Source organism: Lepeophtheirus salmonis, chromosome 5 (assembly GCF_016086655.4).
Source record: "Lepeophtheirus salmonis chromosome 5, UVic_Lsal_1.4, whole genome shotgun sequence".
NCBI lineage: Eukaryota > Metazoa > Arthropoda > Copepoda > Siphonostomatoida > Caligidae > Lepeophtheirus > Lepeophtheirus salmonis.
In genome coordinates, this window is record NC_052135.2 from 18294114 (window position 1) to 18311925 (window position 17812).

At 31.4% G+C, this 17812-nt stretch overlaps 1 protein-coding gene across 12 annotated transcripts; it reads left to right on the plus strand.

Moving 5' to 3' along the window:
* The first annotated feature begins 620 nt into the window (after nucleotides 1-620).
* LOC121117286 (Serine/threonine-protein kinase tricornered) lies at nucleotides 621-14032 on the plus strand. 12 transcript variants are annotated; one of them, XM_040711661.2, is made up of 11 exons: nucleotides 724-868; nucleotides 978-1560; nucleotides 2830-3298; nucleotides 5877-6240; nucleotides 9627-9768; nucleotides 10346-10728; nucleotides 10986-11103; nucleotides 11239-11497; nucleotides 12377-12564; nucleotides 12623-12690; nucleotides 12805-14032. In XM_040711661.2, the coding sequence occupies exons 4-11, from the start codon at nucleotides 5952-5954 to the stop codon at nucleotides 13053-13055; spliced, it is 1698 nt and encodes a 565-aa protein (XP_040567595.1). In that variant the 5' UTR covers nucleotides 724-868; nucleotides 978-1560; nucleotides 2830-3298; nucleotides 5877-5951; the 3' UTR covers nucleotides 13056-14032. The 12 variants fall into 12 exon arrangements, with proteins under 12 accessions (XP_071744443.1, XP_040567601.1, XP_071744441.1 ...); XM_040711663.2 differs by having other exon boundaries at nucleotides 978-1215; XM_040711667.2 differs by lacking the exon at nucleotides 5877-6240 and having other exon boundaries at nucleotides 636-868.
* The last annotated feature ends 3780 nt before the right edge of the window (nucleotides 14033-17812 follow it).

Genomic DNA, 17812 nt, shown 5'->3' on the forward strand with positions numbered 1-17812 from the left:
CATATAACATAATACACTTAAAGGAACAAGAAAGAAAATTATAATACGTAAAGATAGGAACGTATTTTTTGGTTATTATTTAGCTCAATCCATGTACTTAAGTACCAAACAAAGGTTGATCCACAGCTTGTGTTGTGTATGTGCGTAAATAGTAAGGAAACATCGCATCACACCCTCCTTTTAACTACACTACAATAACCATTGTTTGTTACTTATTACTTAAGTTACAAGCTCTTCTTCAAAATACTTTGCCGTTATCTTCTACTAAGTCTTATTTTTTGAAATCAAAGGACAAAGGTCGAGAACAAAGGAAAAGTACATTTTTTTGTTGTATACACCTAGCTACTAATAAGTTAGGTTAAGTTAAAGGTGCTTAGAGTCCTTTAGGTTAAGTGTGTGAGTACATTTCTTTAAAATTTGCAGTCAGGCAGGGGGATAATAATTAATAAATAATAAGTAGGGCATCCTATATTTTTTGCACACCAACGTGTGACTCATGTAGCCAAACTACTACTGAGACCATGCTGGGGACAGTAATATAAAAAAGTATTTAAATGTTTGTTTGTTTTTTAACTTTTTCCTTCAGAACATCTCCTGTGAAGCTCCCTCAGCGGAGCTGCTGGGAAATAAAAAAAGAGGTTTGACACATCTTCCACGTTGCTAACAATACGGATCTATAAAATGATATATTATGAGAAGACGCAGCTAGAAAAAATAAAAAGAATTGCAGAGTCGTAATGACGATGAATGTATTTTTCTTTCTTTTTCAGAGAATGAGGGACCTACAGGAGGAGTGAGGAAGAGGAATAACTACTACGAAAAAGTCTTTCGATAGTGAGGTCTGATCCTCGTCTTATTATTGTAACATGTACGTATGTATTGTGAGCTGTCTATTTATATAAACTCGGAAGAAGAAAGTGTAGTATTAATCACATACAGTATATAAATTAGTATTTATCGTGTATTTATTATTATAGTGGAGGAGTGAGAAGGTATACAGCTAGCGGAGTGCTGGCTTCTTCAGGTGCTAGTGCTGCTGTAACGACGTCGTGCTTTGCTCGCTGGGAAAAAGAGAGTTAAGAGAGGAAGCGGAATGAAGGATCATGATGATGACTGTTCCGCACTCCCTGCCGTGGTGGACATTCAAGTCACGGCAATCCTCCATAGACGATAGCTAGTACTACAGTCTACAGCAGACTTCTTTCCAATTTACGTGTGTGTATTTTATAATAATGCAGAATAACTAAGTACTACATACGACATACTTGATAGCTGATACTACTACACATCATAAGAATAATATTATTTATATTACTCCTCAGTTTAATATAGCAACTGATTTAGTTTGTGTATATACGTACTACATCATATTTAATTAGTTAAGTCAGTTACTTATATCAATGTTTGTGTCATTGTTGTGTGAAACAACCCTTGTGAAGTGATTTTAAGTTATGATAGTCATGCTCATGTCTGAGCCCCCGTATATGCAAACCCGTCCTTCTCCATGCTCAAGCCCTTGGAATGGAATCCTTCTTCCTTTTCATCACAACTTAAAAAAAAGTATAATATAATAATAGTTGATTCACAAATAAAATATGCATTTCACTTTCTATAAGTATTATCAGTCTTGGATGTTTGAGACTAGTTTGACAGGAGCTTGTTTTATGTGTCTTCCTTACATCGATATACAATACTATAATACATACCTATGATACTTACTTTTTGTCTATGCATGCAATAATAACTTGAGGCTACTATTAGGCCTTTTCTATACATACATAATATATATTAGGGTGGCTCTTAAAAATTAATGTTTTAATTTTACCCTTGTCTCGCCCTTCCATTTTGTTCCTTAGATAATAAAACTACGTTGTGAGGAAAATTTTCACTTAAATTGATATTTAATGTTTCTTAGTGCCTTGCTCTATTTTGAAAAATTAGCCGTACAATTTGATATCTCCTATTTTTTCCTAATAAAATTACAATACTATCTTTGTCTATAAGCACAAATAAATTTTATCCCGATATTCCACTCCTATTAAAAGATCAATTAGATTATTTACTATGTATGCTATCAAAAAATACTTATCCACATAACGAACAATTATTTGGTGCACTCGTTTCTTCTCGGTGGATGTAAAATTTTAATTTATTCTACGTTTCATTTGTGTTTGAAAATAAAAACGTACGCAAATGCTGAAAAATTGAATGTTTTATTAAAAAGTTTATGAGGCATGAGAGGTCACGAATAAATGTTGCTCAAACCTTACAACTTTTGGCACAGGAAGTTAATATTATTTTCACTATTGAGAGGGTGAGAGAATGAAAATAAAAGTTCATTTATTTTTTTAAGAGCGAACCACCCTAATATATATAAGGAACAGTTTTTCCTTCGCTACTATTCTATAGATTTTTGAAGGAAAGAAAGGTTTTCCAATGCTTGCTTGCTCCTTGAACTTGTTTTTCACATCTTTTTGGGTTAAAGACCTTGAATAAGTTTTCTTTTTAGAGCAAGAAAACAAGCAAAATAACGAATTCATTATGGATAAATATTATAAAATACAAAAAGAGAGAGTCGCGCATTAATTTGAGGAAGAAAAAAAAATTGTGCCAATCGGATTTCCAAAGATCCTTATTACTACTTATGAATAATACAGACTACAGCACAAGGGATTATTATTGATTCATTTTATGTTACACTTATGACTATTTTTTATGTAGTATATTGTATTCAAACGTTCTACACGATGTGATTCTTGACAATTTTCCGGTTCAAAATGTACTATTTAATATAGAAAGTGAAAATCCTGTTTTTTCTCTCTCTTCCAGGTTATTAGAATATATATAATATATAACTGCACATAATATTATATTATATATGTATCAACGAACTTTTGGATTTCGTGGAAGAAGTTACGTACAATTTTCTATCAACAAGGAATAGCAGTGATATTATATAAGTGATATGTGATTTTTATTAGAAAATTTGCCTCTGTTATAATACACATGTGACTATATAGAGGTTATAAACGTTATATTTGTCTAATTAATTGAGAAAATACCTATTGTTCCAAGACGGGAACAACCATCGACAACACGGATCAACATTCTACACATAATATTATAAAGAAACTCTTTAGCATCATAATAACTTTGAAGAAGTTTGTATCCGTCATGAAATTTTATGAACTCAAACGTCGGAAGCATAGCAACGGCGGAGGTGGACCTTCTAAGGATAAAGAGAACTTTTGCTCACTTCATGAGTCCTATTCTTCGTCCTCTTCGGATCCTATTTCAAGTAAGAGAAGATATTTTTATATGTGGCTAAGCTAGAAGGCTCAAAATTGAGTTTCGGTTACACTTGTATTCTTAAACGAATTATTTTAAATTTCTATCAATAATCTATTATTGTTAACCCTTACGGTACGCCTCAAATTGCAATTAGAGTTGCCAAAATTGATCCTCAAAATAAGGTATAGCTAAAATTCTTAGGTATCATACCACAAATTACAATATATAGCCTATAAATAATTGACTCAGATATATCTATGGAATATTCGGCTGTATGTCTTTATAAAGTAAAAAAAAAAAAATTAGGATTTTCTCTTTTTTTTTATTTTTGTTCAAAATTGTTTTTATATTGACGTACAACATATTACATACTGTATTGGAGAAGGGTTGATTAATTGATAGAAAGGATTTCATATGATATATACATTGTATTTGTAATTGTAGAATATATCTATAACTACAATAAAAGAGAGATTGATAATATTCAACAAGTCATTATGATTGTCAGAGATACAAGTTTTATGGTTGAGTAAATTTCAGACATGGTTTTGTATCATTTTCACTTTATTAGAGTGGTATCATCATCCCTTTAATTATTAGCATTGTCATCATTATGTCATTATCATAATGCCATAGCTCTCGTTTTTTGTAAATATGTGAATCAAGCTAAAATTTTCAATTTTATAGAAATTGAACGTGGATTACATTTTTATTCTTTCTTGGACGATATTTCCTCAATTTCTATCAACAAATTATTCTTAGTTTGGAGGCGTCGCAAATTCCACTTATAGTAGTCAAAAAAGGATCGTTACTATAAAAGAATGAAATTTTATGGTTGATAGGCCATATCCGGGCCAATATTTAATCAAATAAAAGTTTCAAACTATAGCTAACATTCTTTTACATCTTAACTCATCCCGCAGATTTGAATACAAATTCTACAATTGACTCAAATATGTCGAAGGAATATTGGGCTGTATTTATAAAAACAAAAATTAATTAGGATTTTCTCTTTTTTTTCGTCCAAGATTGTATTTATGTTGACACCCCACATATTACATACTATATGGGAGTTGACTAAATGATAGAAAAGGATTTCATATGATATATGTATTTGTAATTATATAGCGTAAGGATATCTACAATGAAATAGATGTTGATAATATTCAACAAGTCATTAAGATTGTCAAACATACAAGTTTTATGGTTGAGTAAACTTCAGACATGATTTTATATCATTCTAAGGGAAAGAATTAAAGACAGTAGAAGTAATTAGAGCTTTATTAAGTAGTAAGACATATACATAATATATCCGTTGGCCTTGATATCCATTGAGTAAAAAAAAACTCTTAATAAGTCTGGTACTATGTACGTATATAAGAGGGAGAGAGAGAGAGATTGTTCGTCATTTGTGAACGTGATTACATTACTAAGTAGAAACAGTTGAAGCAACAAGAACAACATATGACATTCGTTCCATCTACGGATGTTACGAAGTAGTAATTAAGTATGTTTTTATATACCTCATATGTAGTATGTACACTGATAATTATGAATCGTTTCTCTCTCTCTGATTCACTCGTTCATTGCGGTCGTATAGCATTGTATTTTTGTAGTACTGAGCAAAACGCCATTTCTTTGTGGTCCATTTTTTACTACACTTTATTATTATCTTTTTCTATCATGGTCTGTTTTTTTCTTTGCAAAATGATTTGGTTAGAGGAAAATCAACACATTGATTGAACAACATCTGTAACCAAAAACATACAAGTGATAAAAAAAACGTTTTAATATTATAACGAGTCAAAATACTATTAGAACTCCTTTTTAATAATATATATTATTATTATTAATTATACACTCAGTCATAAAAACACAAAAATCCGTTATTATCCCTTGTAGTACTCTTTGAACCATTCCTGGTTCATTATAACGGTAATTGTTTTTTCATTCACTTTTTACTTCATTCTATCTGTGTGCCTATGCCCTGCTATATGTTTATATACATTATGAATTATGATATTGAGGAATGCATATTTTATTTACAAGCTTTTTAGTCGTTTGTTTGCTTAGGATGACCCATTTTCCCGTACACATTCTGTGTGTAGAGTAACTACTAATTAGTAACTGCGTATTGAATAAGTGACATCTGTTGGATTTTTATCTGTTTATTTATTTCGCAAAAAGGCTCCTCATTTTAGGGATCTCATTAATAGTAGGGATTCAATTTTTCAAAAAAAAAATTTAAAAAAAATCATCCATGTTTCTTCATGTATGTAAGTAAGTAAGCGCTTACGCCTTTTGCCTGTTCCCTTCTTCGTTCCTTTTAAATATATTGTCGTATTTCAACTCACTACCTAACCTATGGGCTACGTTTTATATTTATTATAACATGAAGGAAGGGAAGGAGTCCTTATCAATAACTATGTATGTAGTTTTTAATATCAATAAAGGTGCCTTATTATACTACATTGGAGAAAATAACATGTACTATTTTCAGTCCTTATTATTATTATCAGTGTTTTGTAATAAACCTGATGTTGAAGATAAATTAGTAGTTCCTTTGTTTCATTTGCAATTTTTAGCTTTGCTTTGTTTCATGGATGTGTGTGTGTGTGCGACTCTGAGGAGGAGGAAGAAAAGCGTCTGTCATAATAGCAATGCTGAAACAAGGCGGTAGTTGCAACCCTAGTGGAGGGACCATCGGAAAAGGACGAAAAGTTAATTTCGTGACTCTCAATGAAGACGAAGGAAGTCGCCCTCGTTGTCGTCGCCATCACTACCGACAAGAGGACTCTACCTCTTGCTCCTCTTTTGTATATAGAATGCTTGACAACATACTGATGACCACTGAGTCCCCCCATTCGTCAGAAAAGACCAAATTACAAAATGGTGGGAGCGAAGAGAGGAAAAATAGTAGTTGCGGTGGTAGCAGAAAGGGCATTGCAAGTAAAAATTAATTTCTTTCTTTTCTTTCTATTTTCTTCTTCTCTTTCTCTCTCTCCTTTTAACCTTCAAAATCTGGTTTGTACGTACTGGTAATAAAAGTTTATAGCTAATATGTGTACATCATAAGTATGATTTTGTATACATATATTGATATACTACCTACTTAGTTATAATACGTTATTATTTATTCTATTTTCTAAATAAGAGGATGTAATTCGTGTTTTCTGCAAATGTTTCATCATCACGTGACATTCAATAGTCATCATACGACTATCCTCAGAGCTCGACGTACGTCATTTGACTCTTTTTTTTTTTTTCCTCTTCTTAAAATTTCTCTTCCCCCTCTCTCTCTCTCTTATAGTGCATTCACTGAAATGAATTGTGTTCCCTGGCATAGGCCATACCCTCCCGCACCTGAACTCGCATATGAATATTATACTTTTATATATACATTTTAACTTACTTTAAAGCATTCATGCTTTTAGTAATTAAATATAAATGTATTTTGGCAAAGAACCTTATAATATGTAGTATGTATAGTAGTAAGGAAGCATTAATGCGTGACTTGGGAAAGACAGGCCAAATTATTCTTTATGAAAGAATATATTTATATAATACATAATATGTAAGTGCCTTGGTAGGATATTTTTGCTATTATAAGAAAGATCAAGGTTACATTACATTGTCGTCTCATATTGGATGGTACAAGAGAGATGTTACTACAATATGAGAGTATCATCTCCAATACATACAGGGATGCTATCAAATAACAACGATAAGCTAAGGATGTGTGTCGTAGCTGCTGAGGTTACGTTGCCGCTTGGCACTTTCTTCCTTTTATAATAATAAGAATAATATATATAATAATAGTCATGAAGGAAGTTTCGGGCTTAAAGGGCCTTTCTTTTTTCTCGCTTCAAGGAAAGCCGGGATGATTTTCAATATTCTTGTCATACTTTATGTATATTCATTTAAAAAGGAAGAAAGAGGGAACTGATCTCTATCTACCTTATCGTTATTCACTACTACGACTTTCGAGAATGGACTGACATGGTTGTATTGTAAATAAAATATTTATGTATGTATAGACGTGCATAACTCTTTGTCAGCCAGCTATCTACAGAATGGAAATGATTTCGTTATTTGAAAAGAGAGAGAGAGAGTAAAAGAAGTTTTCTCCAGCGCTCAGCTCTCTCTTTTCCTTGTGATTTTCAAAGTGAAAGGAGCTAGAAAGAGTTCTCTATCGTTCTTTCTCTCTCTCTCTTATGACGTCTGCTTCTCGTGTTCTCCTTAGTAGTTGTTTTTCTCTGTTTCGTCATTCTCCCTCCGGCCTTGGTTCTTGGTGCCGTTGTTATTATTATCGTCCCCCTTAGTTTGTTAATATGTGTTTTTATTATTGTCGTTTGTCTACCCAAAACTAAACTAACGTCACCGTATGAATCCACTAGACACAATCCCTTAGATGGAACTCCTCCAAAAAAAGGTTCACGACCTGATGTTGCTGTTGTTTTTGTTACTAGTAGTACATATTCATGGCTATTCTTCCACTACCTCCGCTTTAGCGGCTTTCATCAGTTAATTAATTGTGCACGGATCATAACAGACTCTTGTGAAAGAGAAAAAACCACAGAACGGCATTCAAATAGGGGGGACCTTGAATCTCTCAGCTCTCCTTGCGTTCATTTGTTTGCCTTTTTCATCATCGAATAACAAGTCATGACAACTCATTTGACATCTTGGGGTAAGATGAGCTTTCATCGTAAGCCCAAACAGAGTCAAGTTGGATCCTCAAAGTCTCCAAGTCGTTCGTCTGGAGGAGGATCTCCTATTAGAGGGAATCGCGTAACGCAATCCTTACAAGTTCCGTCTGTTATTCGGTCGATCCCTCAGGGGGGAAGAAGTGTGGAAGATTGTGATATCCAAGGTTCTTATTATTTTTACTTATTTTTATAAAGTAGTTAGTAGTTACCACCTGAATTCATTCTCTTGGTGCTTCTTTTTCTTTTTTGAGTTACATATTCGCCTTTCTAAAGCATATATTATACATTATGAATGTAAAGCTTTCTAAATGTCATAATTAAGGAACAAAAAAAAATCATAATGCTTTTTTTTTTTTGGGGGAAATAAATAAAAAATATTGGTAAATATTTATATATATTTAAAAAAAAACAACCATTTAAATGATACTTCTTTTTTATTCGACCATACATGTGTCTCTTATTAAATTTTGTTTGCGATCATATTCATTCGATTAAATTAATAATTCATTATCTACGAAACTGAAAGAAAGAAGAAATATATAAAAATAATAATATCCAGGGCAAGTAGTTCAATTATCTTTGTATGTATGTAGTAACCATTTTTGCAATATTTCTCCCCCCTCTCTCCCTCCTTCATTCTTTTCTTTTTGCGCAATCACCCTTATGCGTCTTAGAAAGGGAACAAACCCATTTGGCGATGATATAAATTCAAATATATTCTAACTAATAATAAAATCTGTCTATTTAGACGTAGAAAAAGAAAGAGAAACGTATACAAATAAATTTTTAATACCCTTTGTACTACTACTGTCTATACAGCAATTCATGTAACGTTAGTATTTTGAATGTCTGCCATTTCGAGGGCCTAGTTTTATAACAATCAATTTTTGTTTTGTTTTCATTAATATTAAGGAAAATAGTAAACCATTGGAGATCGAAATTGGACTAAAAAACCAATTTTTTGAAAAAGGAATTAAACTTTAACTTTTTATCAAAAAAGTATCCCTCTATTGCCAAATTTTATTTCATATCAGAGAATAATATCTATTAAATATTTCGAATAGCGTCGTTATACAATCTTATTTCCATAGTATTGTTGACAATTAAAGAGGAAATGATAAGATATGTTTCTCTAATTATCGTACTTTTCTCGTCCCTAATCGATCAAAATAATATTAATCGGATGAATCTAACCATTTGATAGGGATTTTTAGTATATTTACTCTGAAGTATATCCATATTTCACTTTTTATCATTGCCCCAAAGTATTATTACAAGAAGATATTAAGTCTTTTTTATTCTTAAAGCCGTTAAAAGGAGTTAAATGATGATTTATTGGAAGTTTGTCCATTTGATGTACTAAAAATATCAAGCTTGAGACCCCAAGATTGCGTTTTCTTCAATTATGATGCAATCTATGACGTCAGTGAAAAGTTTTATCTAAATGTTTAGAAAGGGAGCAAATTCAGGATTGTTCTCATATCATATGTTTTTCTTATGCTATACAACACATTATATGTATAAATAAGATGAGAGAAAGATTATTATATTTATGTATGTGTAGTTCCAATCAGTCATACTTATTTATTTTTTTAATCATATGGCATATTTTCTTCCTTCTTCTAGGTGTTCTTAGTCCAATATCTACTCCTGATAATATGAGTATCAGATTTTCCGGCCATACGCTTGACAAAGCCACACAAGCCAAAGTAACCCTAGAAAATTATTATAGTAATCTCATTTCTCAGCACAAAGAAAGAAAACATCGGTATGTATGTAATTATATTTTGTCATAAATCGTTAATATAAATAAATATATCTGCCTAGTGCTAATACATATTATGTCATGTGGCCTATCAACACAAAAACAAGCTATAGTTGAATAGGGATGGTACATGTTTTGTATTCTTTGACGAATAATTAATAATCCTTTATATCTACCAACAAATTATTCTGAGCACCTAATCCTTTGGGTGCGTCGAAAGTATCAATACTTAAGAGTTGAAAAAATTCATTCTCACAATTAAAGAATTATATTTTGAAAAATTGTATTTGAAGGGACTAAATTTAGTATCTTAAGTCAAATACAGGTTCTAAACATTCCTGGGTAAGTCCATGAAATATTGGGATGTTTGTCTGTAAATATAATATGAAGATGAAATATATATGGGATGTGTTTTCCTTTTCTCGATTTTTTTTCAAGATTTTTTTATATTGAGGTGCCACATAATTTGTAATATGTATTAAACACATGATATCCGTATAATTTTACTTCCTCATACGCTACACACGCTCTGATTAAAAACGAATGATTAAATACATATTTATTTATATTTATATTCCAGTCTTCAACGATTAGAAGAGTCTTTAAAAGATGATGCAATCCCAGAAGCTCAAAAAACCGAGAAACGACAGCAACATGCAGTAAAAGAAACAGAGTTTTTGAGACTTAAACGATCGCGCCTGGGAGTGGATGACTTTGATCCCATCAAAGTCATTGGAAGAGGAGCTTTTGGTGAAGTGAGACTTGTTCAAAAGCGGGATACGGGACATGTATACGCCATGAAGGTTCTAAGGAAAGCGGATATGGTTGAAAAAGAACAAGTTGCTCATGTGCGAGCTGAAAGAGATATTTTAGTCGAAGCGGATCATCAATGGGTTGTAAAAATGTACTACTCCTTTCAAGATCCTGTGAACCTTTATCTTATTATGGAATTCCTGCCAGGGGGTGAGTGATTATTATTCATTCAAAAAATTAACTTGTAGATGTGCTGTGCACACATCTGTTACGGGTTTTTATGAATCAAAGAATTATAATCATCGTTACAATAATATAATAAGAGAAAATAAATCTCAACAAATCTCCTTCTTTTTTTTAACGAATTGAATAATTTATTGAGGCATTCATTTTTTTTAAAATATGATTTAACGAAGCTAATTATAATTATACTTTAACTAATTAATAATACTAATGTCTTCTTACAGGCGATATGATGACTCTCCTCATGAAAAAAGATACATTGTCAGAAGAGTGTGCTCAGTTTTACGTCTCTGAAACTGCTATTGCCATTGAATCCATTCACAAATTAGGCTTCATTCATAGGTTAGTTTTGTTTTTGTTAGGCTTTTAAATAGCAATTTTATCATCATTGCCACTAAGATTGTCAAGCTTAAAGTTCTCATTCATCTTTGTAAATGATTTTGAAATGTCTATTAATACATTTCTATCTTTCATTAGGGATATCAAACCAGACAACTTATTATTAGACTCAAGAGGACATATAAAACTTTCTGACTTTGGTCTATGTACAGGCCTTAAAAAATCTCACCGCACAGAGTTTTACAGGGATCTTTCACAAGTGAGGGCCTCCGACTTTAATTCTTGTAATCCTATGGATTCTAAAAGAAGAGCAGAAAGTTGGAAACGTAACCGTAGACAGTTGGCTTATTCGACAGTTGGCACTCCCGATTATATCGCACCGGAAGTGTTTTTACAGGTACTTTTAGTTCTAAATACCTTTTGTATATGTATGTTTATACTAGTTATAAGCATAATAATAATATTAGTTACCATCATACTCACGGATGTATGTATCTATGTACAATCGTCTTTCTATATACATACACTGGGATATAATAAAGAGGGAACGATAAAAAAAACAGTGTGATTGATTTTTGCAGATAGGCTTGAAAAAACCATCAAATATTATTGTATCAAAAACATATAGACTACAGACAAAATATATTTGAATCATCAAATTAAAAAAAAAAATCATAACGGAATCGAAGATCCCACATTTTCTTGTTAATATATATCGCAAATTGAGGATATTCTCGAACAAGATGTCATCAAGGGTATTCATTATAATACAGGATTTTTTATCTATCATTCAAGACTTCAATGTTTATTTAAAAAAATTGTATATTTGATATTACAAGGCATAACATACTTACTGAAAGCATCACAACCCAGTGTTGTGAGTTAATAATGAATTAAACTGTAGCTTGGGATTTAATTTAAGATGAGTGATGCATTAAATTTGTATCATCTTAGTTTGATAGCTTCTTGTCTGGTTTTTCCATGTTTATTATTTAATATGCACTTTTTATTGTTAAACATGCTATTTAATTAGCGTATTATTTGTGGAAATAATCGAGTTTTTGTAGATAAAAGTATATTATAATACTAATAGAAGATATTGATGCTATTCCTCTTATTTAAAAAAAATATTGAAATGTGAATTAATTACCGTGCTTTTAAAGCTGAAAATTTTCTATCCAGCGGGGGAAAAAACTTCCGCACATATCTCTTTATATTATATCCTAGATATTGAGTATATTTATATACTGTATACTTTATTTATTTATTATTTCAGACGGGATACAATTCAAGCTGTGATTGGTGGAGTCTTGGTGTGATTATGTATGAGATGTTAATAGGATATCCACCATTTTGTAGTGAAAATCCCCAAGATACCTATAGAAAAATCATGCATTGGAAAGACACCCTCGTATTTCCACCCGAAGTTCCCATTTCTGAGCAGGCCAAGGAAACCATTCTCAAGTATGACATACATAAAAAACATGAGAGAGAGAGTATAATTTTTATTTGTGTATGATAGGTTTTGTAACGAAGCGGATCGTAGAGTGAAAAATCTTGACGATATAAAAGCCTTACCTTTTTTTAAAGGTAATTGTTTTACCTGCAATAATTAATCTTATTCGTTTCTTTTTTTTTTTACATATATATTTTCTTTACTGTTTGTTAATTTCTCTTTTGTATTCATTATTTATGTGTTTCTAGGCACGGATTGGGAACATGTTCGCGAGCGCCCTGCAGCTATACAAGTCGAAGTAAAATCAATTGATGATACATCAAACTTTGACGACTTTCCAGACGTGGATCTTAAAATTCCTACGGCTTATCCACCTCAAGAGGGTAACACTGGCTACAAGGATTGGGTTTTCATAAATTATACTTTCAAACGTTTTGAGGTCCTTACTCAAAGAGGTCATCCTATGCCGCTTTTATCCAAAAAGACTGATTATTCTTGATTTTATTATTCTTCTTTCAAGACGACGGATTTGAATGAATATAATAATGATGACGATGATGATAATAATGATAGTTAATTAATTATTATTATTGATGTTGTTATATGGGAAGATTTCAAAAAAAAAAAAAAAAAAAAAAAAAATAGAATCAAAGTTGTTGGAAGAAAGCCTTTATTTATTTTTGTGAAATTTAATTACGGTTGAAAAGTACATTCATAGTGCACCTTATAATTATAATTAATATACTATTATAATCAATTAGTTATTATTTACTACTCAAAGACTTGCGTTGTATTTTTTCGTAATAATAGTGTTATTACTTTACATATATATTTTGTGATGATCATGCCAAAATTAATTAATTATTATTTCATAGGTCAATAATATACAAGTTCTTTGTATATATATTATTATAGAATATATACATATATTATAATTATTTAATCATTATCCAAACAAAACAAAAAAAAAATACGTTAATTTATTCCAAAAGATTTAATTTGATTGTTCAATTGTTAGTTTCTGTTTTCCATTTGTTTATTATCAATTAATTAAATGAAACCATCAAAAAATAAGTTTTCATTCAGCTGTTAATTTTATATATTATTAAAAAAGTAAAATTTTATTCGTTAGTAATAACATAAATACATATAGTATGTATATATTTGAAAAGACATTAATTTTGTAGTGAAAGATTGTCCAAAAAAATATATTTATATATATATTATAAAAAATAAAAAGAACCTATCCTTCTCTATAATAAATTATACAATTAAGTAATTAATTATTATACTTTTCACACACACACACCAACTACTACTACCAAATCCATTTTCAAATATATTTGTAGGGAGTAGCATTATATAATAGAAAATATATCCTACAAAATCTGTTTGTTGATGATGATAATTGATACTATTTATTTTTTTCTGTATAACAATATGTAGACACGCCAATAAAGTGATATTCAAAATTGACATTTGAGTGATTTTTGTTCATAAAATATTGTATAATGTTTAGAGGGGAAAAAGCTAAAAGATGTATTAAGTTGTTTTTATCGTACACGACTCGGAATCATTTAATTATTCTGACATGACATAGCATCATAGCATAGACAGCAAAGCAAAAACAGGATTAAATACTAGGATATTGATTCATTACCCTTGCCAATCAACATAAAAATAATATTGAACACAATTCAAGAAAATCCACGTTTATTTTTTTACTTCATATACTGGTGGGATTAAAAAGACTAAAAAAGGATAAAGGAGTCTGAAGGACTCTAGGCATGTTCAGGATTCACGTAACTTCTATTAAAAAAATATGGAATATAAATACCCGGCCTTCATGAGCATAATTATGATTCAGATACTATAAACTATAGTTTTAATTAATAGTTTATGTTTCTGGTTTATTCTAAAGAAAAATACAAAACCCTGTCGGAAGCGTAGAAAACTTCTATCAAATTACATTAAATTTATCTTAGTCAAATTATGTTACATAACAATGAACTGCGCAAGAGATGATAAAGCGCATATACTGAATTATAGACGAATCAGAATTAAAAATAAGAAAAAAACGTTCTTGATGCCTTTTTCTATTATAGTCTCTTTAGGTGGGATCTAGTATATTATTTATTATTATAATTATGAGCTATAAAAACTAGATAGTACATGTTCATTGTTCTAGTCTGGCGATATTAAAGAACTCTCAATCAAGTCGTTTTATGTTTTAACTTTCTCGAGTCAAGTTCCTTCATAAACATACAACCACCGGCCTATATAATAATTAATAAGTAATAACTGGATGCACAACTCAAATAATAAAAAGGAGTCTCGCCCCTCAGCTGTCGGCAGGCATTTTATGTATTCTTAAGTTATTCATAGCTAAGCTTTAAAGTGAAATTGCAAATTATGTCTTGTGTTGCGTTTGGGTGCAAGAACTCAGAATCATTAATTATTCTGACATGACATAGCATCATAGCATAGAATGTGTTGCTAGGAGTGGATTTTCATTTTATCAATTTCTGAAGGATTCAGAGAAGTGCCGGAAATGGGTAAGGAACCTCAAGTTGAAGAACTTTACTCCAAAGGAGTATTCAAGGATTTGTTGCCAACATTTTGATCCTGAGTATTTTAATAGAACTATGGATGTGCCTACGATATTCAAAGCATTTCCGTCTTATCTTCAAGAAGATTTAGCTAGAACCAATTCCTCATATACCAAAGTTGTGAAACGTCTCCTGAGCCAGCGCTAGATATTAGGTTCCTACAAGCTCAAAATAATGTAGGTTTGGTTCATCCCTACTGTCTTTTAATCAGATCAAAACATCAAGAAGAAACTCCAATGGCAGAGAAATATGATTTCCTACCTCACATCGAGATAAAAAAAGGCCAGATGGGGGAAAAAAAAGTTAGGTAAGGAGTTATCAACCTTAGTTGACGTAGTCAATGAATTGAAGTCCAAGAGGTGGATGTCCGAAGAGGCGACATCTATTCTTGAAACAATGTCGGACGGACCTAAAAATCTTTTGAAGAGGAGACAAATCGGAAATAATGGAAAGGGAAGTCGTAGCAGCTACTCTCATGACCTTTGAGCGTTCGCTTTGACATTGTCATTTTATTAGACTAAAACCTATAATTATGTAAGGAAGACATTCGACTTTCGCTTACTAAGTCTCAGTACAATTAGAAACTGGTATTCTAATGTAGATAGTAACCCAGGATTTACTCAATCTTCTTTTGATATCCTACAATGTAAGGCCAATAAAGCCCATCAATCTGAAGAAGAATTTTTTTGTAAATTTGACCTTAGATGAAATGTCAAAATTCAATGGAATAGGAAAGGCTTTAATGGATATATCAACATGAGGCTTAACGAAGAAGAAATTGGTCAAACTGTGACGGCATCTGAGGTTCTTGTATTCATGGTTGTTTCTTTAAACTCGAATTGGAAAGTTCCGGTGGCTCATTTTTTCATTCACTGTGTCCGAAAAAGCCAATCTTGTAAAATAATGTCTTAGGAGACTCCATACTATTAATATAAAAGGGACTTCATTAACTTTTGACGGGCCTATTCTGTCACCAAGCAATGTTGAAAGAATTGGGAGGTAATTTGGAACCGGGAAAGAGATTTCAGACCTATTTCCTTCACCCCAGTGATCGCCACCAAAAAGTATTTATGCTACTAGACACATGCCATTATAAAGTTAGTTAGGAATACATTTGCAAAGTTATGGTTGATAAAGACGGCAGAAGAGTTGAATGGAAGTACCTACAAGAATTGGAAAACTTCAAACGTCAAAAGGACTACTAGCTGCAAATAAACTAAGGAAAAATCACACTAACTTCCATAATATAAAAATGAAGGTATGTGAAAAATGTTAAACGAAAAAATGTTTAATAATTAATTTGTTTATATCAACAGGTAAACTTTGCTACTCAACTCATTAGTTCATCTGTAGCAGATGGGATCGAGTTCTGTAAAAAGGATCTTCATTTACCGGAGTTTAGAAATTCTTGAAGGAACAGTTGAGTTTCTTAGAAGATTTGATAGACTTTTTGATTTCACCAACAGCGAAAATCCATTGGCCAAAGGATTCAAATCTCCTCTGAGAATTGGAAATGAAGACTTTTGTAAACCAATCGTTCAAGATATGGTTTTATATCTTTCTGAATTGAAGGATGAATTTGGTAAGCCTTTGGTCAAAACGCGTAAAAGAACTGCTTTTGTTGGATTCATTGAATCAATTACTTCAATTTGCGGCATATTTGACTCTCTAGTTAAATCTAAAAGGATCTTCTAACTTACAAACTATCTCAGGTAGATATTTATACATATTACCTAGTGTATGTGAATTCTACTTTAATATTGTTCCAATTTTTAATTCTTTTTCAGGATCATATAGTTATTCTTTTGTGCCATAAGGTCTCATTTGGGAAGCAATAATAATCCAACATGTCCCAGTTTTCCTCCATTTATAAGCGGCTATTAGTTAGGCACCATGTCTCTGATAGCGGTGGTAATTGCAGAAGGCTGGATGATACAGTGTCGCTCTTCACTACCTCAAAGAACAAGAGGAAACCATCAGTAGTTTTCCGATTCTTTGATGATGAAGATTTGCCATTGATCAAGGAGTATGGCCTAGATGAAAAAAATTTACTAATTTGTGACCATGGTCACTTCGATGTGCCTCCTTTCGTCCCAAGTCTTTCTCAATTGAAAGAATGTGTTGTTGTTTATATTGGTGGATATATTATCATATCAGTCTCCACGCATTTAGTATGTCCTGAGTGCTTGGAATCTCTTTACAGCTATGTAACGGACAGCCATAATTATTCTTTGATAGCAAAAAAATCTAATGATGGTCTTTTGTTTCCATCAAAAGACGTAATAGAAATATGCAAAGAAACAGAGAGCCTTTTGAGACTAAAAATGTAAGGAGTTCTAAAAACCAAGGCAACATTCATTCAAAACGCTATTACCAGCTGCGTATTACAAAATGTAATGAAAAGTCATAGATATTTAAGGATCTTAAACCGCACACTTTAAATTTTCACATTTAAATAACCACGTTCTAAAATTACAAAATAAATTAATTTACTCTAAAATTCGATTGAATAATGAAGCAAACAACACCTCGGAACAATTCAAAACAGATCTTATCCGGAAGTCCCTTTCAATGCAAATCCTTTTCAAGAATCAGTGATTCAAAAGCTTTAAATATTATCTATAAAAGTAATTGAAACAAAATTATA

Coding starts and splice junctions, on each gene's coding strand:
- LOC121117286 (XM_040711661.2), top strand. CDS start 5,952: ATGCTGAAACAAGGCGGTAGTTGCAACCCTAGTGGAGGGACCATCGGA. Junction 11,498..12,376: donor CACCGGAAGTGTTTTTACAG/GTACTTTTAGTT, acceptor TTATTATTTCAG/ACGGGATACAATTCAAGCTG. Junction 12,691..12,804: donor AGCCTTACCTTTTTTTAAAG/GTAATTGTTTTA, acceptor ATGTGTTTCTAG/GCACGGATTGGGAACATGTT.